General features: G+C 40.9%; 1 protein-coding gene and 1 pseudogene across 5 annotated transcripts in view; one reads left to right on the forward strand and one right to left on the reverse strand.

Moving 5' to 3' along the window:
- Window positions 1-19,060, forward strand: part of LOC147007490 (uncharacterized) — a 55,230-nt gene extending 36,170 nt beyond the window's left edge. For 3 of the 5 annotated variants that reach the window (XM_085867034.1, XM_085867033.1, XM_085867037.1), the window contains exons 12-19: window positions 837-908; window positions 2,329-2,399; window positions 2,538-2,594; window positions 6,948-7,178; window positions 13,205-13,327; window positions 13,495-13,547; window positions 15,163-15,385; window positions 18,921-19,060. In XM_085867034.1, coding sequence (XP_085723160.1) covers window positions 837-908; window positions 2,329-2,399; window positions 2,538-2,594; window positions 6,948-7,178; window positions 13,205-13,327; window positions 13,495-13,545 — 605 coding nt within the window. In that variant the 3' untranslated portion in view covers window positions 13,546-13,547; window positions 15,163-15,385; window positions 18,921-19,060. Of the gene's footprint in view, window positions 1-836; window positions 909-2,328; window positions 2,400-2,537; window positions 2,595-6,947; window positions 7,179-13,204; window positions 13,328-13,494; window positions 13,548-15,162; window positions 15,386-18,889 lie in introns of all 5 variants that reach the window. The other 2 variants (XM_085867036.1, XM_085867035.1) reach the window with 2 other exon arrangements.
- On the reverse strand, window positions 14,224-18,922 carry LOC147007491 (uncharacterized; annotated as a pseudogene).
- Window positions 19,061-20,864: the final 1,804 nt, after the last annotated feature.

Raw genomic sequence — 20,864 nt, forward strand, 5'->3', positions numbered from 1 at the left:
CCACCACATAATCCCTGATCCACGAGAACATATCTGGTCCAATACATTTTTGAAATATGTTATATATCGTTTTTTTAGTCCTATCTCTCAATGGTGAAAAATCACTTAAACACATCTCGTAGTTGGATCCGGATCCGGATCTTCACCAAAATCTAATCAGTTCGTCCTTGTCACACACCGGACCTGTCCATAAAATTTAATCCAGATCCGTCCACAACTTTTTGAGATATCCTGTACACAAACAAACAGACAAATAAACAGACAGAAAGAGGTGAAAACATAACCTCCTCATCTTCGGTGGCGGAGGCAACAGATGTGGAACGGTGTACGTAGCTTTGGAAGCAACTCACTTGAAACGGAGAAGAGAAGCTACCACCAAAACAGATCCTATTATCAGCTCTTTGTGTTTCACTTTTAATTGCTTTTGTGTACAGTAATCAACAATAAGACCACCACACACTGTGAATCAAATGTACTCAGCCAACTCCATCTGAGCAGTGTATTCGCTGAATGTCGTCCGATCACAACAATTCTCATTAATTGTTTGTCTTAACCTAAGTCTACTCTATATGACTTGGGATTCATACATGCATTACCCTTATAAATACCCATGTTTATTTTGTCGATGTACTTCGGAGTGCTGGGGTGCCACCCAAATATTTACAGACAAGATCATGAATGGTGAAAGAACCATGTTGACTCTCACCTGTTGACTACTTGTCATTTGAAGGTTCACACAAAATTTGCATGTTCATCATGTTGTTTAAAGGTGTTTGACTTTGGGTGAGTTTCTTATGTCATCTTAACTTGTGCTCCGCCGTCTTGTTTCCCCACAGTGAAGTTTATTGACATTACTGAGAATCCAGCAATGAACCAAGTGTTCCTCATTCTGGAGTATGTGGATGGAGGTGAGGTTTCTGACGTAATTTTACTGAAAATCCACTGTTTTTGTCCATCATGTCCACTTTTACTTGAGCAGCTAAATAATTAAGTCATCAGTAAACATGAATTATGATGTTCTAATTTTGTTGGGACCTTTTATACTCTGTCTTTTTCTTTGTTCGGCTCATGCTCGACCGTGTATATTTATTACAGGAACAAAAACAGCAGAAACGATGGCATCAACATCTTTAGTTTCATGTTCGCATGTTCACAGTCTGATGCCCCTGTAAGCAGGATGTTCTATTGATCTCAACCATGAATGTTGATCCAAATAGCAAAGTAATTAAAATATACTTTGAAGTTCAGGCTTGTTACTGAGATAAATAGAACATCTTTCAGTTCTGACAAATGTCAGTCTCACCCTGTCACTCCAGCAGGATTGTTAAAAATAACCCACTGAACTATTTCCATGGTCAGACACAAGAAGTGGTTCGGTCTCTTGACTTTATAAGCCTCACCAGCTGCAGACTCCATCGTTCGATAGGATGTGTACAGCTACACTCCATGATCATTCCAAATAATTCCTTAAACTCATAGCCTACAAGGTGTTTGCGGATAGTTCAATGGAGACATGTTGAGAGCTTCAGGTTCTGCAGAATTCAGGAGATCCATTTGGTATGATGCAACCTCCCTCTCACCTTGGTGATGAGATGGCAGCACCACAAACTGATTTGCATTCTATGCATATAAAGCTCTCAACATTATTAGCATATCATGTGATGAGGCTGAAGCAAATGGCTACTTCCTCTCACATGGCAGACAGGGGGTGGCTCCTCATTTCTGTGGTCTTTCAAAAGAACAGAGGGTCTTGGAACGGTGTTACAGAGGGTAACACCGTATTCAAAGTGGGACCATAGTTGCACACAAGGGAACGACTGAACAAGAAGAGCAAAAACAGAGGATGGGATGTTGTTCTGCATACATGGAGCAACACGTCTAACGTTCCATATTTGCCGATTCGCTGTCGAGCTCACCTTGCCCCCTCATCCCTCTGACCATCTCCCGTTCCTCCAGTAACCTCCTCTTGGTTAGACTCAAAGTCTACACTTTCCACACACTTCCACTCTTTTGTTCCTCTTTTGTCCCATTTGTGCAACTGCCCTCCAGAAACTATTCAATCACATTCTCCCCTCCAAGACTTCAAGCATGCGGTGCACCACCATCTCACGTCATCCTCCATCCATTCCTCAATAATTTTTCTATCCCCTTGTTTTTCCATGACCTTCGATTTTGCAAACAAAGTTTTATCTTTATCCTTTTGTGTTTATTTAACAATAAAAACATTCAAATCTTCAAAAACAAAACAACTTTTCCTCCACTCATGTTTTCTGAGAAATGAAAAATCTCATCGTCTTGTACTTGTTTGTTTCTGTTTCATGTGTGCAGATTCACTCTTTCGCCAACTTTATCCGCAGAAAAAATTTACAGAAAGGCAGGCACGGCCTATCATGAAGCAGGTGAGCTGAAGTAGCTTTTAGCATCAGTCTGATGTTTATGTGTTTTGAAATATGACAGAAAGAATTGAACTCGAAATTGTAAAATCTTAACAATTACAATCTGTCTCCATGTTTTAATGTTTTATCTCCTCCTTCCAGATGGCTTCTGCTTTTGCGTACATGCACAGCCAGAACATTGTGCATCGAGATATAAAGGTAACCAACTACACCAGCGTAGACCATGATACGTTCTGTGTAACACTGCAACAAAAACCTTTTTTTTCGGCAGCACAGCAAGGAAGGAGTGAAGGGGGAGGGTGTGGAGGGTAGGGGGGGGGAAGTTGAGGGGGCAGGAAATAACAAAATTTACATTGTTGGGTAATGATCAACATTATCATGACCAAGCTACTTGGGGGAGGTGGGGGGTGCCTGTAAACATATCGACCATTTTTGTGCTCATTGCGGAGTTAATGAAACCTACAACTTAATATAACGAGAAAAGAAGAGAAAACGAAATATCCATTTAGTTCAGTTGCAGTCTTTGAAAAATATATCAACCCATTGTTGGTTTATGTTTAATTTTGATATCTCTATTGACGGCGACATTGTGAAGATGTTGCTGCGCGTTTTCTCGTTGAAGGCTGCCCGTTTCTCTGATACTGATTGCCCTGTTACTTTATCCCAATGGTACCTCTCTCCTCGTACTCTCAAAATTTGCCTTCCTGGCGTCTAATTGCCTTATTCTACAATCTCAAAGTCATTTTCACAGAATCCTCTTGCATACACTATGCTGTGGTCACTTGTCCATTAATTCTGTTCCACCTCAACCTTCTCCACTATATTCAGGTTATTATCGAATGAAAGGTCTCACACTCCACTCCTCATGGGATTATCAACAAACCAGATTAAAAAGCAATGTTGGACGAGGTGAAGATATTCCTCATCTGCTCTGCCCTTTCCCTGGTCATGGACCCAGTATATCCCTGGCAAATTAATATCCATCCATCCATCCATCCATTCATTGGGACCATACTCTGTGCAGAGTGATGGTGCTGCCTAACCAGTCTCCTTGGCGATTGGGCACAATCCTGGACGCGCCGCCCCTCCGACGCAGGATACCAGCAAGCTGGCAATCATTTTGCCGACCTGAGAAGGATGACAGGCAGAGTCAACCCCACCTGATATTAATTCAACAACCGAGTGGGATTTGAACTCAAGTTCCTAGGATCCCAAGCCCACCACTCTTAAGCCAACACCAGGCATGCAAATTAATATCACCCGCAATAAGTACTCTTCCCTTACCACAAGCCTTTCTGAATTCTGAATGAACCTTTCCATATTACTCTTTCATCACAACAGAAGCCTGACATATATTCCTCACAAGATAGTTCAGAAAACACGATACCCTACGCAGTTTTTAATTGTATACAGGAGAGCCAAGCCATTCTTGGGGGTTACGTTCTTGAAAATCACTGTGAACTGAAAATGCACAAGCTAAGGGGTCATGGGGAAAATAGGATAAGGGACTTTAACTTAAAAATATGTCAAAACCGTACCTTTAATTATTATGTTTGTGCATTGTTTTTTTTGCGATTTATTTTCATGAATGAAAGTTATTAAGAAGATAAAATTGAGTATTAGTTCACGAGTCAGTAAGTGACCACGATATTCGTTATGGGTGTGTGTCTGTCTGTCTGTCCAGAGCATAGCTCCGTGGGTTTTGATCCGATCTTGATAAAATTAGGGTGCGAGGTTTGTATCATGATCTCGTTATGTTTTCCGGAGAATGGGCGTGCTGCACCCAATATGGGCGGAGCCACGCCCAAAAAATATGTGTTTTTAGGTGGAAGCCGGTTTCAAGTTGCATCTTCTCCGAGGGGGTTTGTCGAATCTGGCAGGGGTTTTGGTATTTGGTTTGCCCAATGGCACCTGCATAGCCGCGCGGAGCTCAATTTTTCATTTTCGTCCCAAGGTCACAAGGTCATGAACTTAGAAAATGTCAAAAAAATTAATAAAACAGGCATCGAGCTCCTTGGGTTTTCAACTGTTTCAAATGAAAGTTGGTCTGCAAATAGTGCTCTTCAAGTACTACAACTTTCATCATTTACGTTTTTCCCGATTCCCCGATAATACTCTCCCCCGTCTGGAGGTGGCGCTACACGATACACATTTACAGAGAGAATTTGCATCCCTCTTCCTTCCCCCATGACCACTGGCAAAGACAAAAACACCCCTATTCATTAATTGGGATCATGCTGATCCCATGTTGCATGTCTGTATGGAATCGTCCCACAATTGTAGGAGCGGTGGTGCGACAAACAAATGTACACACAAACACCAGTCCGTGAATTATAGTGAAGAAGAAAGAGAGAAGTGATTGTGAATTTAATGTTCCATCTTTATTTACTTTTAACATTGTTCGAAACAAATGGGCACAGGAACAACACAGGCATGGCAGACCGAATGGCCTTCTCATGTGCCGAAGTTCCCTGTGTATATTTGTTTCTTCATGTAATGTTGTCAAGAACAGGAAGAAATGGGGAGGGGAGGACAGAGTTGGTGGTGAGGGTGCATGGAGTTGGAAGAGGGAGATTGAGATGTTGTAAAGGGGGAGGGGATGCATTGAGGACTTGGGGTTGAAAGTCGGATTGCAATTGGGGTTTGGGGCAGTTGAGGACTTGAAGAAAGGAGGAGGGGATGACAGATTTGGCTTGGGGGAGGGAGGGCAGAGAAGGGACAGAGTTGGGAGGGGGTTTAAGGACGTGGAATTGTGTGTGGGTGTCGGGGGGGAGGAGGAGGGCTAGGGTTAGGGACCTGAATTAAATTTTACATGATGCAGAATTTCCATTCGTCCGTGATAGTCCCATTGTGTCTTTTGAATTTTGGATCCGTCAGGTCTTTTGGGTCCTCCAGATATTTTGGGTTCTCCCGGAATTGTTAGGGACCTCAAGTAACATTTTACATGATGCAGAATTTCCATCCTTCCGTGATAGTCCCATTGTGTCTTTTGAATTCTGGGTTCTCCAGGAATTTTAGGTCCATGTGGTCTTTTGGATGCCCTGGGTCATTGGGGTCTTTTGTGTCCTTGGGTCATTTGGATCCCCTGGGTCTTTTGGGTCCTCAGGTTTCCCCTAGTCTTTTGCGCCCTCTGGGTCTTTTGGGTCCTTGGGGTCTTTCATGTTCTCTGGGTCCTTTGGGTATTTTACATCTTGAGGGTTCTTGGTGTCTTTTTGGTCCTGGGGTCTTTTTGTTCCTCAAGGATTTTTTTTTCAATCTTTTGAGTCTTCCTGGTATTTTTGGTCTTTTGAGTCTTTTGGGCATTCTGGGGTCTTTTGGCTTTTTAAATGTATTTGGGGTCTTTCGGGTCTTGTAGGTTTTCAGAGTATTTTGTGTCTTCAGGGTATTTTAGGTCTTTGGGCCTTTTCGGTGTTTGGGTCTTTTGCGTCTTCGGGGTCTTTTCGGTCTTTGCGGTATTTGGGTCATTTGGGTCTTCGGGATCATCATGATGATGGCAATTTCGTGTATTTTGGCACCGTTATCAACCACTACCATCTTTCGTGATGGTTTCTCTTTCAACCACCATCCTTGACCATGTTGTGGAACGTCGGCCGAGGCCCTTGAGTGATTGAGATGAAAAAGGATTTCACTGAAAGTTCCAGGAAACACAAAGTTGAAGTTAATATTTTCATGTTCATTTCCTTCTATGTTGTCTATTGTGCCAAACTGGCAGCAATCATGCCACACCCCTGGCACGTTGCATGTGGTGGAGATTGGAAATGGTGCAGGCCGAGTTTTCTCGAGCTTGCGCTGAGAAAATCTTTCAGAGCCTAAACTCGTGTTTCTTCCTGGCTTGTTTCCCAGCAATTCCTTGAAAATCATGGGGAATTAATTTGGGATTCCTGCATTTTCCTGGTTTTCTTTGTTTCAGGCTCGAACTTTGGCCTACATTGGGACGAGTTCACAGCAAATTTATGATGAAACGGCAGACTTGCCTTTTGATTCATGTTCAAAATATAACATTAGTTTTAAATAGGCTGTTCCTCAATCATAAACTTATAAGACAAATGGACAGACAGGCATGAAACAATTGCTTCACCCCGCTTTACACTTCGCATGCACAGGGGAACTACTCTTCCATCCCTAATCTCTAATACACACAGAACCATGTACATGAATTCCCTCCTTCCTCTTGCCCTTTCACTTGATATGATATTGTCCTTGTACCTAAATTGCTGCATCTCCTCAAATTTTCTCTTTCCTATCTCACCTCCACATCCTGTGGTCTTCTTGTCCTTTCCTCCAGCAAAACCAAGTCCCACTTACTGTGACTCTATTGTTCATATTCCTTGTTGTCGACTCTTGCTTCAAGCTCCTCCATATTGTATAAACTCCTGACATTGGTGGAGAATATTTATTTGTTTTTTTTTTGTTTGCTTTTTAAAAAACTTTTCTCTTCTTGGAATTTTTTTTCCCTGCCTGCCTTTCGCATTCAAATTTGGATATTTCTTTTCACACATTTTATCAAAGTTTTTATGTTTTTTTAATTATTGATTTCTGTTTATTCTCCAGCTTGCAAATGTACTTTATAGCAAGGGGGTCGTGAAGGTCATTGACTTTGGCCTTGCCGTATTTTTCAAGTCCGGTGAAAAAATTTCTGGCAACAGTGGCACACAAGCCTACATGGCGCCAGAGATCTCGAACATTGTCTACGATGGTCCTCCAGTCGACGTGTGGGCGCTTGGCGTCCTGTTCACAAAATTATTCCTTGGACTTCAATTATGTGACCCTAAGATGATTCAAGTGAGTATTGTTTGTAATGATGTCATGATCATGAATGTGGTGTGAAGGGTATGCTGATGCTGAGTGTTGATGGTTTAGTGAGTGATGGTTTTGTTGAGGGTGTGTTGAATGAAGGGATATGTTTTGTTTATGCCTCTGATGAAGTCACCGGAGGTATTACGTTTTTGGGTTGTCCGTCCGTCTGTTTTCTGTGCAACCCCTTATCCAATTGACACATTTTTCACCATGTATGCAACTATTCATGAAGACCGTTTCAATGATAATTATGTTGTCATAGGTCCAGTGGTGTGGCAGCCATCCTGGAAAAATGGAAAAACTTTGGACTTCTGTATCTCCGAAACCATTCAATGGAAAAAAAAATTGAAACCATCGGAAACTGGAAGGGCACTCGTAAGAGCGCATACCGCTGCCACGTAATGCCTGATGCATAAGAACATATCGGGCCCAATACATTTTTGAAATATCTTGCTCTATATCTGTTTTGGCCCCATCTCTCAATGGTGAAGAATCACTTGAAAAATTAAATAATTTACGTATCCAGATCCGGATTCGTATCTTCACTAAAATAAAATCAATTAGTCATGGTCACACATCCAACCTGTCCACCAAGTTGCATCCACATCCGTCCACAACTTTTTGAGATATCGTGCTATATATTAGTTTAGCCCAATCTCTCAATGGTAAAAGAATCACTGAAAAAATTATTTGATCCAGATTCGGATCTTCACCAAAATTGAATCAATTCGTCCTTGTCACACTCTCGTATCCACCAAGTTTTGTCCGAATCCGTCCACAACTTTTTGATATATTGTGCTGTATATTCGTTTAGCCCTATCTCTCAATAGTGAAGGAATCGCTTAAAAAATATTTGATCCAGATTCAGATCTTCACCAAAATTGAATCAATTCATCCTTGTCACACACTCGTGTCCACCAAGTTTTGTCAGAATCCGTCCACAACCTTTTGAGATATCGTGTTGTATTTCATTTTTGGCCCAATCTCTGAATGGTGAACAATCACTTTAAAAATTCCAGTCGTCGGATCTGGATCCGGATGTTCACCAAAACGAATTAGCTCGTCCATGTCACACATCCAAACCTGCCCACCAAATTTAAGCCACATCCGTCCACAACTTTTTGTGATATCCTTCACACAAACAGACAAACAAGAAAAAAGATGTCTTGCAGAGCACGATACTTGCAAAATCCACCCCTCTCCAAAGGTTGCTGATGGATACATCAAATTGTCCATTTCGTTAAGATTAAAATGGACAATCTGAATCAAAACTCAGGTCAATCGGATGAAAATTGATTATTTTCAGATTTAAATTGATGATTTTAGAAGTTTGACTTTGAGTTAATCTTTGACCTCAACTCGCTGATTTCCAAATTCAGTGATGCACTATGCAATTGCTGCTTAATTTTCAGGTTAATTGGATGAAAATTCACGATATTTCAGATGAAATTTGATGATTTTAGAAGTTTGACCATTGACCTTTTGACCTCAAAAATCGTTGTTTTCCCAATTCATTGACGCAATATGCAAATCCTGTTCAAATTTCAAGTCAATTGGATGAAAAATGACGATTTTAGACATTTGACCTCAATAGACTTCTCAGTTGATAGGACCTCGACAACTTGGTAAAGTTTCATGATGATTGGTTTAAAATTGTGACCTGTAGGCGATTGACAGACAAACAAACAAGAAGAAGTCGTGCAGAGCACAATACTTAAAAATCTATGAAACATATTTGACCTCAAAAATAATTGGTGGTTCAATTCAATGACTAAATATGCAATTCCTCTTCAAATTACTAGTCAATGGGATGAAAATTGTCAATTTTAGAAATCTTACCTGAGTTGTTGATCTTTGGCCTATGTTGACATCAAAAATAAATGGGTAGTTGAATTCAGTGACCTGATATGTCAATGTTTTTCAAATTTCAAGTCAATTGGATGAAAATTGAGGATTTTAGAAATATGATCTTAGTTGTTGACCTTTGGCGTCTGTTGACCTTTTGTTCCATGTTGACCTCAAAAATAATTGGTTGGTTAAATTCAGTGACTTGAAATATAAATCCTCTTCAAATTTCAAGTCAATCGGATGAAAATTGAGGATGTTCAAAATCTCACCGAAGTAATAGGCAGAGGAGGGGTGAAAATATAACCTCCTTCACCTTTGGTGGCGGAGGGCAATAAGTGTGATTTTTTTGATGATGTCATCGGTGGCTTTGTGATGATGTCATAAATGTATACATCAAATGCTTTATCCGATCAGTATGAAAATGTTTGAGGGGTCATCAAGGGCTAAATTTTATGGGGGGTGGGGAAAGAAGTTGACGACGTCATCAGTCATGTGTTTGGTAGCCATTTTTTTAAAAACAGAAAAACCTTCAAAAATCTTCTCCGAAACGGCTGACTTGCTCGAGGTGAAACTTGGAAGGTATGATCGCCTTTCCATGAGGAACAAAAAGTTGTCCACCAATGACATCATAGTTCAAATGGTTTGGCAGCTTTGATTTTTCTTTTTGAAAAAGAAACATTTTAAAATAGTCTTCTCCAGAACATTCATGCAAACATACATGGGGAGCATGCACCACAGTGCATTGTTGCATCCACTTTCCGCCGGTTATCCAGGGGCCTCCGTCTGGCCAATCCCCATGCGGATGCTTGGCCAATCCCCATCTCTTAGGGATAGGACATTCCAGGCACCCAACTGAAGAGACCGACTCACGTTAACACGAGGAGACTGCCTTCTAGTGGATGACACCTCAGCACCACCCCGGCACACACCTCTTTGTGTGTTGTTGTGGAGTGAAGAGTTTTTATGGTGGCTATAGTGCAAATCCTGACGCCATCCTCCTGGGAAAGGTAACACATTGCAGCAGGATGTCTAAAGATGCAGTGGGGCACCAGATATGGATGGCCGTTAGCTCACAAGGAGCTCGTCCACCCTTTGAAATGTTTTCTTTTTAGCCCTGCTGGGTGTCCATATCCATACACCTTCCTCACCAGGAGAACCTGGTGGGGAGAGCCGGTTTAGTCGCTGACACTCGACCATGAACAGGTCAGTACAGGTTTTGCATGATACCTGCAGCACTTCACAGATCTGATCTGGCCTAACCTGATAACCTGGGTTTGGTGCCACCATATAGGCCGGCTGCTCTGTACCGTCGAGCATGGCACAGTGCAGAGCGCCTATCCTCAAGCAATCCCAAAGCCTCCACGTCGCCGGATTACAGGCTTGCACCACTACGTCCATCCACACACCCTCCTCATATTCAAACCATCTCCAAAATGGCTTGGCAGATTGAGGGGAAACTTCAACCTCGTGTTCCCCAAGTCTTGGGAATACCAGGATGTTCACAAGTAATTAATAGGTCACATAATCTGGCAGGCACATTGGATAAAACGGAATTTTTTTTTTTAATTTTATTTCTCTTGAACTGCTTCACCAATCGACGTGAAACTTCACAATTATGATCCAGTAATCAGGGGGAATATGTGTTATCCATTTCAACCTCATCGGACGCATGGTCTGACAAACAATTATTTTATATTTTTTATCTGGGTTCAGGGATTGAAATCCAACTTGGTACAAGTATTTATAATTTTGTAATAATGTGGACGAAGCCATACTGGCAATGTCGTGATGTCAAAGAGTGCCCTTCGAGTTGTGGTATATCTGATGGTTTGGTTAGTTATGGGTGTGTTGAGTTGAGGGGTGTGTTTCATGTAAATGTAAATCTGATGGTTGTGTTGAGGGTGTGTTGAGTGCATGGATATATTTTGTCGTCATATAGCTGATGTTTTGTTGTCGTATATCTGATGGTTTGGTGAGTGATGGGTGTGTTGAGGGTTTGTTGAGCTGAGGGATGTTTTGTTGAAATAGATATGATGGTTTGATGTGGGATGATGTTTGCCTTGTTCAGCACATGCCATTATGGACGTACAGGTCATGGTGATGCTTTTGATGTTAACATCTGCTAATTTGACGAGTGGAGGTTCCACTGGATATTCTTGTTTGGAGGCATGATCTATTTTCCCCCACACTGTGGAATGAAACAAATGATCGTTTCATCCTTCATCAATATGTATATGTGTGTATATATATATATATATATATATATATATATATATATATATATATATATATATATATATATATATATATATATATATATATATATATATATATATACACACACACGTGTTGTTACGGCTGTGGAAATTCGCAGAGCACCATATCGGTCCTTAGATCAGTTATGCCGATAAGTCTGTGTTCAGATAGGTTTCCCCACCGTTGTCTAAAAGGATAATTCGTGTCACCTGGGCTGTGATCTTTGAGGGAGCCGTTTTTCTTTTACGATCGTTATTTTGGACCAACCACAATGCCAACCACCAACCACCTTCTCCGCAACGCCAACCACCTTCGCCACCACGCCAACCACCTTCTCCACCACGCCAACCACCTCCACAACGCCAACCAACAACCACGATCACCACCACCACCTTCTCATCAACCGCTCCACAACACCCACGAGCACCACCACCACCTTCTCGTCAACTGCCAACATCCCCACAGACAACGAACATCCACCTTCACATCAACCACCAAAACCACCACCACCAAACATATATTTTTTTTTACTACAACACGTTGGCCACCAATTTTTTGCACATCTTGTGATTTTAAACATGCAATAGTTCGTTGTTATTGTTGTAAGACCACAATCGTTTTTTTTCAATTGTTATTGTTTTTATCTTTTGACGATTATTTTGATGCAATGATGATGTAATGATTACTGTCATTTTATACTTTACAATGTAAATGTAAACCACACAAATTTTAGTATAACTTACAGTTTAAACCAATGAATTTCCTGTCTTGTTTGGTATTTTTGCATGAATAAACAACTAATTATTTTAGTATTATTAAATTATCCATTATTCTCCTTGTAATTATTCTTTGTCACTGATTTTCTTTTCTTTTGTTATGTCATTTCAACACAATGCACTAAAAGGTTGAACAATATTTTTGGCGACATTTCATTTTATCTGTCACATTTGAATTTTTGCAAATCTATTTAACTTGTTTCGGCTTCAACCACCATCCTTGACCATGTCGTGGAACGTCGGCCGAGGCCCTTGTGTGAATGAGATGAAAAAGGACTTCACTGAGAGTTCCAGGAAACACAAATTCAAGTTAATATTTTCATGTTCATAACCTTCTATGTTGTCTATTGTGCCAAACTGGCAGCAATCATGCCACACCCCTGGCACGTTGCATGTGGTTGAGATTGGAAATGGTACAAGCCTAGTTTTCTCGAGCTTGCGCTGAGAAAAGCTTTCAAACAGAGCCGAAACTAGTGTTTCTTCCCGGTTTGTTTCCCAGGAATTCCTTGAAAATCGTGGCGAATTAATTTGGGATTCCTGCATTTTCCTGTTTTTTTTGGTTCGGGCTCGAAACTTTGGCCTCAAACCATCTCTCGTGGTACGTGTAGATGTGGTTGCGCTTGTGCAGTGTGCTCTGTACACCTCCTTTGTTAACACAAAATAAAGATTCATCAACTTGTATGTTATGGCCTTCAAAGCCATCCCACCGCCAATGAGGAAATGTGTGCAATGGGAAAAGCTAGTTTCATACAAAGTCACATGACAAGTAAATGGAAAATGCGGCCAGCATTCCAATTCATCAGTTTTCTGAAGGCATGGGTTGCAGGATGTTTCACGTATCAGGAATAAATGACCTCGCATCGCTCACCCTCGACCGAGTAAACCCACAAAGACTTCATATCCAATTATGTAATTGAGAGGGTTTGTTTTTCTGTGAAAAAAAACAAGTTTTGTGTTGTATGCCATAACTTTTTTATTAATCAGAATGTATTTTATTAGTTTAGAGTCAAGTCAGTTTTTGCATCAATGTGTGGTTCCTTGGAATATTGCTCATCATGTATATGTAAGTCTTTGATTGTGATGATTGGTTCAGATTCTATCACAAATACATTTATTTTTGTTTCTTTACAGATGTTACCCGACACGAATGACTTCATTGTCGTATACAGTCCGCCACCCTCTGCGAGTGACACGTTGGTTTCCCTTCTGACTGGGATGATTCGGAAAATTCCACAAGAAAGACTTACTATGCAGGTGAGGGTTTCATTGTTTTCAACTGTTTTATTATCATGAACAAGAATATTCACACATGCTGGGGTTCCTGACCTCCTGTTAGTGTGGATGAATTGGTGATTGCTCACGAGTGGAGGTGTTTCCTGATCGTATTTATATTTGATTCCAACACATCCGTTGTTTCGCAGGAGATTGTGAACCACCCGTGGTTCGAAGAAAATAGCCAGATGGAATGTTGAAGGTAACCAGCCCTCCTTTTGTACTCTTTTTACATCTTCTGTTCTTTTTATTTCTCCACATTTTCTCCTCGTTATAACACTGATATTTATCACCTTTTTACTCTGCTCTCTATTTACATTTCACATCCAGCGACACACAACCATTATGTAATCGTAAATACGAAACATCTTACATTTTCGCAACTAAAATAATCACTGATAATGAAGCAACTTTGGTCTCCAATTCATCTTCCCATTCTGCCTTAAGCATTTCCATTTAAAATAAGCCACTATTCTGATGATTGGTGGATTTCTACTTCTCTTGCCTTAAAAAGGTGACTACTGAGATGAATGCCAATCCACAAAAATTGTGGTTGTGGTGGTGGAGTGAGAATGTATCCTTTAATTTGGATGAGTATAGAGTGACAACTTTTGTGTTGTGCAGCAACTTTGTTCAATGGCTAATGTCAAGCTTTTCAACACTTTTATGGAAACATTTATTTTTGATTTTAACATGAAGATTAAATTATTCATCTCCTCTGGTATGTAACAAGACCTGCTGGAGGTGCAGCCTTTGTTCACTTCGCTATTTACATCACAGATAACTGTGCGTCTCAGAAGTTGATGTTGACTTGTACATTAATGTGCATGAGGCAAGACATGGGCGGAGCATAAATATGCATGAGGCAAGACATGGGCGGAGGATAAATATGCATTTAACATTCAAACCTGGTTACATCACACTTCTCGCCTGGTTTTCAGATAAACCACTAAAGCAATTGATTGAGCAAAGAGAATTACATGAACACGGGAACCAGTGGAGCCACACTGGCTCGAAACATTGTCAAATAGTTGGAATCTTGGAGGAATTACAAAGGAATAGCATTACTCTCAGTTAGCTCCGGGAGCAGCAAATGGATTGTTCCATTGAAAGATATGATGACTCGATTCCTGACACCTTCCACTTGGTGTAGGCATATTTGCAATTTCGTGTATTTTTTTTTGTTAAAAGCAAAAACTCACTTGATTTTGTGAGAAGGTATCATAAGCTTAAAAAAAAATTAGGGTGGCATTTTTTCTGAACATTCTCAGGGTATGAAATCCAAGATGGCGTCCAAAATGGCCGCCGAACACTAATAATGCGATATCTTCGCAAATACATGTGATACAATTACAAATGAAGTGTCTAAATATATGTTTTCTGAGACCAGGAATCTAATGGAATCATCAAATTTATGTTATATGTATGATCTACATGCCAAATTCCAAAATGGCCACTGCGCACCCGCAATGTAAGCTATACCTTCTCCCTTTGCATGCATTACCAAGCCAACAGGATTTTGTAATTACAAACCAAGTATCTACCTATTTAAAGACATGTATTTTTCACAAAGAATACATAATTAACAAACCAACAAACAGATCTAAATAAAAGTAAATACTTGAATTACTGTTCAATACAGTGTTCAATCTCTTAAATCGTTTAAACAACGGAAGATGCAAAAAGTCATTCTGATTAAAGGCCTGGCTTTCATTTAGTAGTTTTAACAATGGATATCAAGTGAATTATTATTTTGTGAATGTCATAGAAAGTAACACCTCAATCTTCACAGTCTTCATTTATCCCTGGTTGGACAGTTTTGTTGTTGCAGCTGAAAACCCAGCATCCACAAACTTCTGTACATGGGATATTGTTCTTGCGACAGCTGCACCTTCCTTCGCATCCACGTTTGCACCCGCACTTTTTTATGAGGTGCAATCCTGCTTCAGGAGCTGGTGGATTCAAACAGCGAATTGGAGAGAAGTAACTTGAACCTGCATCAAATGTCCAACCAAATGCAGTTGGTGCTGGAAGGCACGGGTGAGTTTCACAAGCTTTTCTTCAAATCATAGATATGTAATGTGCCTGACTAATGTGTAAGTCCAGTGAACCAGAAGTTGGTGGGAGGTTTTCTCCTTCGGCTGCACGATTTGAGTAGAGGAACCAATGGAGCTTATTCACTTTTGTGTAGATTTTGGATCGATACAAAATACAGACAAAGCGTTCCAACTGAGAGCATACATCAGTGGGCAGATCGATGTCATTCCCGAGCATTGCTCGTGCATCCAGGATCTCATCGTCACAAGACATAAATGCCTTGAAGCACGAGTCTTTGGTTCTGCCAGAAAACCTACCAGACATATCGGAACCTGTCAGAGCATGAAAACCTAACAGTGCAGAAGCGCGCTTTGGTCCGAAGTTGTTGTATATGCTCCGCACAGAAATGTTCCTCTTCAGCCTGCCCTTTCCCGTAAGTGATATCAAGTGGTGTTGCTTGGGATTTGTCAGATGCAGTCTGGTATACAGCGGTGGCAGTGCCACGGAGTGTGTTCATGCCACAAGGCATGGATTCGAGAAAATCTATGTCGTCCGGTGCAAACCAAGCAAACATGTCATTAACCAACAAAGGTGGCTGATAAATTCCTCCCACGGATTTCATCCTTTCAAGAACAACATTTGCTACTGCAGTCTCTATTTCCATTACCTTGTTGTACGGGACGGTGAGGGCTCGTTTGCCTAATGTCTCCACAAGGGCCTTGGACCTGGTGTTTTTGTGCACATCCAGAGCTAAGCCTTTGTAAGGGGAGTCTCAGTGTGGTGTTTGAAAGCGACTTCTTCATGTTTTGTTTCATAGGTGACCTTCCGATAAGACTTACATGTACATACGAAATGTTGTGCCAGGACAGATGCACTTTGGTTCATAGATTCGGCCCTGCTGATTGTTTTAACCTGATGTAAACCTTGGATAGCATGCTTGCAGAAGAGTTGAAGCAAAGCAGGTGGTTCTTAATTAATTATCAAATGTTCCTTCGAATTTCCACGGGTTGCGCTTGTAATGTCTCTTCTCAGCATTTTAGCTGCTTTCAGAAGGACTTTCACAACTTCTCTTCGGTCTTTTATATCGGTGGCCAACGCACCAGATAACAGGGTTTCCTTGGCTTCTGCAGAAAGTACTTGCTCAGATTTGGTTTTGTCTGGAGGCCTGGTGAAGTGCACATCAGCGATGTTGTCCAAAATCAGTTGCTTTAAGGATGGTTTGTATCGCGGATTGTCGAGTAAAGGGAACCCATTGGCTTCTAGCAAACCAACATATGATTGTTCAATGTCGTTCATATTCAAAGCTGAACTGTTAGATGTGTCATTCATTTCAGTTTCCACCATGTCGAGCATCTCCAGGTCAGACACGAACTGTGCAAAATGAATATGCTGTTTTGGAGATCTGTTAGCTTTTTCTATGTCTCGTTTTGCATGGCCTAAGCACAGAAGGTGATACTTCATGTCCTCAGCAACTGCTCGAAGAAGATCAGGTGAGCCTACAACATTTCTCAGTCTGACTTTGAAAAGTTTTCTGTGTTTGTTGACCAATGGCTTTGAGCTGAGCTCCCATGTTTTCAGTTGAGACGTCGTGCAATTTGTCTGCTTTGTCTTCCTGACAAATGACACACATATCCTTGTCGAAAGCCTGACTTGTCGAAAGCCTGTGAGATCGCTGTGATGTGGAACTACTTGTAGATGCAGCATCAGATTTTGGCGGTCGTCCTATTGTCTTCTGTTTCACATCACTGACGCTGCCTGTCGCTTGTCCTTTCTCATATCTGGTCTTGGCTCGTTCAATGCATGTTTTATTTGTGAGATCCTTTTACATGTCTTGTGGCATGAAACACCATTCTGTACAAGTTCATGGGCAGACAAACCTTTTATGCGATTCTTTAATGCAGAGAGTTCTGTTTCCCCATTTGAACATCCAACATCATTGTTGTAATTACTTTCTCTACTGAAGGCAAAGAAGGACGAAGCACATAGTTTGTATAATCTGTTTGCTTGCTGCTCAACTGGTAAATAAAGCATAGTTCAAAATCCACCGTTTTTGACTTCTTGTTAGATAAAGACTCTGCCATTTTGGTTAATCCAAGGTCTCTGAGCTATGTTATCATGGGTTATGGTTGCTGTGTGTACGTGCAGCCTGCAAAAGAAGAAAATAATATGTTAGTACACCATAAAATGGACAAGTGGAACCTTAACATAAAGCTCACAAACTGCTGCCGATCACTGGATTCGAACGTCAATTTTCCGGCCGCCATGTTGAAATAAAAAGGCAGCCTCTGTCTCAAATTGTGCAAAATAAAAAGATTAGTAGTCAGGTGAAAGTTATTGTTATTATAGTCACCTCCATATACAAGTTCCAAGCCAAACTCATTCAGAGTGATTATGGCATGATCTAACGATTAATTAATTAAGCTCCACCACATCCAAGCCTTTCCCGGAAAATCCTCAATGCATTATCCTATTATACAGTGAGACAGTTTTCTCAGAAGATTTTGCGGTGATAGCAAAACAAAATGGTTTGGGTCTTGTTGAGAGTGGTTCCAAGCAGTTCATGCTGAAAAAAAGTTATTTAAACCACATTAAGTTAATTTTAGTGTCAGATTTAGGGCGTTTTGCTACGGTGGTGGCCATCTTGGATTTTAGGCCATTAGAATGCTCAAAAAATGCCACCCTATTTTTTTCAGGATTATAATATCATCAAACAAAATCAAGTGAGTTTTTGTTTTTAACAAAAAAAATACACCAATATTTTTTTCATGACAAATATGCCAACACTAACTGGCTGCCATAGTTCCAGAGCAGGTTTTGAGTTTATAGGGGACTTATATTATTTGGCACGTTGAAGAAGTCAAAAAGTTTGCGATGGCCCAGAGACTCATTTGACTGGTCATCCAACACAGCATAAGTTTTCAGAAAGTTTTAAGAATTACCAGCGATGAATACCTTCACAAGGCAGATTTTAGAACAAGACCTTCCTCTGGATCCACCACGACCACAAATGTCCGTTCACCTGTTAATCACCATGGGTCACTCCTCACCATGCTTTCGAAGCTCATCCGACACTCTCTCAGGGTTCGAAGAGTCCCAAATAAATTGCCTCTCTGTTGGCCTGTCGAGGGTAGCACAACTGGCCTCATGAAGTGCGAGCAATGACAGAGGCTGTTGCACTGAGAACATGCCCCAGGCAAAAATACATTCCTTTTCTGCAGTAATTTTTTGCAGACTACTGTTGTATGTGAGAGTACAACTCTCGTATACTATAGTTATAACTGTTGCATTTTCTTCCTGGGTCCACAATGTAATTTTACTTGACACTCCTTTGCTGAATGGTTGGTTGACAGAGCACATCTGATAATATTTTGCATTGGTTAAGGATGAGTCTGGATTGCAATGTTTTTGCTTTGAATGTTCTGCAATGTGCAAGAGTATGTTTGGTCCTCTGATTACGGCAGAATTGTTGCCTATCTTCCATTCAACGAGAGTTGTGTTGATTTTCAGAAGGTGATGCGACTGTTGCGGTTTGGTGCAGGACAATCTGTGGCAGCAATTCACCCGTGACTTCAGCCTTGCGTACTCTGACCCTTGGATAAGTGTCACTGGTGATGGCAAATATTTTGTTATTCGTAGTGAATGGAGGAGTGATGGGGTACTCCCGAACCCTGATGGGGCTTTCTGGTGAGTTGTGTGGCAAATCTGCAATTGAGAAATCTCTTATCAAGTATTTGAACTGCTGCGGGGCGAATCCGGAGTGGAGAAGTTGTCACTGTGGTGCTGCTTGATTGAGCGATCAAAGCACCTGGGAAATACGAATATTGTCCTGTATTTGTACGAAGATTAATCTTGTGTTGAGAAAACTGAGAAAGCTGCTCGAGGCTGGAAAGCTTGGTGGACAAACATTGAGTGCTTGTATTACAATGTTTCAGGTGTTCATGTTTATTAAGGAGTGCTGAACTGCGGCAAAATGTAATGTGCTGTGAGCCAGCACTTATCATGATTCTGCAGCTTGTTTTAAATACTGTAACTCGATTTGATAACAAATTTGTTATGAAACTATTTACATTCCTAATTTATCTGAATCGTCATCCCACATGACCCTGGAAGTACCATCGCTGGTGATGCGGTGTGAGTGTTGGGGAGGAATTAACACTTCGTTTGTTCTGACTGACAGATTTGCGAACTGCAGTTGTTGATTTTGCTTTGTCTGAGACTCCAAATAGGCTTATCTATGAATGAATGAAAGAAAAAGGGAAATTGGCCAACGAAAAATATAGACCCAGTTACTGCACCATTGTCCCAAGAAGGAAGCCTTACGTAACCACACACACACACACACACACACACACACACACACACACACACACACACACACACACACACACACACACACACACACACACACACACACACACACACACACACACACACAGTCGTGGCCAAAAATATTGGCACCTTTGCACTTTTTTTTTTTCAAATAACTCATAATTTTCACGAAAAATTAGTTGGAATTGACAAAAGTATTTCATCTGCACAATTCTTTATTTCCCTGTTAATATTACAGAACCATTATATATGATTTAGAACTTAATGTATCCTTTTAAATCAGAAAATGAAAAGAAATGGCATTGACAAAATTATCAACGCCCTCGACTTAATATTTGGTAGCACAGCCTTTGGACAAAATAACTGCAGTGAAATGCTTCCTGTAGCCATGAATGAGCTTCCTACACCTCGACTTGTAGTTTGGTCCACTCTTCTTGTGCAAACTGCTCCAGTTCTCCCAGATTTGAGGGGTGCCTTCTCCCAACTGCTGTTTTCAGATCTCCCCACAGGTTTTCAAAAGGATTTATATCTGGACTCATTGATGGCCACTTCAGAAAAGTCCAGTGTTCTGTCTTGAATAATTCCTGGGTGCTTTTTGAAGTGTTGGCTTTGGGGTCATTATCCTGCTGAAAGACTCATAACATTCGACGGAGACCCAGCTTTCTGACACTGGGTTGAACATTGCACTCCAAAATTACTGGGTAATCTCCTGATTTCATGATGCCATGCACACATTCAAGGCATCCAGTGCCAGAGGAAGCACAGAAACCCCCAAAACATCACTGAACCTCCTCCATGTTTGATTGTAGGGAAGGTGTTCTTGTTTAAAAACTTCATTTTGTTTTCTGTAAACACAGAGATGATGTGCTTGACGAAAAAGCTCCAATTTGGTCTCATCTGTCCACATAACATTTTACCAGAAGGATTTTGGCTTGTTCAGGTGTGTTTTGGCAAACTCCAATTGGGCTTTCTCTTGTCTCCCTCTCAGCAGTGGGGTCCTTCTGGGTCTCCTACCATATAACCTCCTTTCATTGAGTTGGCGACGGATGGTGCAAGTTGAAACTGTCGTACATTGTGTCTGAAGGTGAGCTTGAATGTTTGGCAGTTGATCAAGTTTGGCAGTTTGCTGCAATCTTCGATCAAGTTTTCTCTT

This window comes from Eptatretus burgeri, unplaced genomic scaffold (assembly GCF_056783735.1).
Source record: "Eptatretus burgeri isolate ZD-2024b unplaced genomic scaffold, Ebu_testis_v1 Ebu_testis_scaffold_136, whole genome shotgun sequence".
Taxonomy (NCBI): domain Eukaryota; kingdom Metazoa; phylum Chordata; class Myxini; order Myxiniformes; family Myxinidae; genus Eptatretus; species Eptatretus burgeri.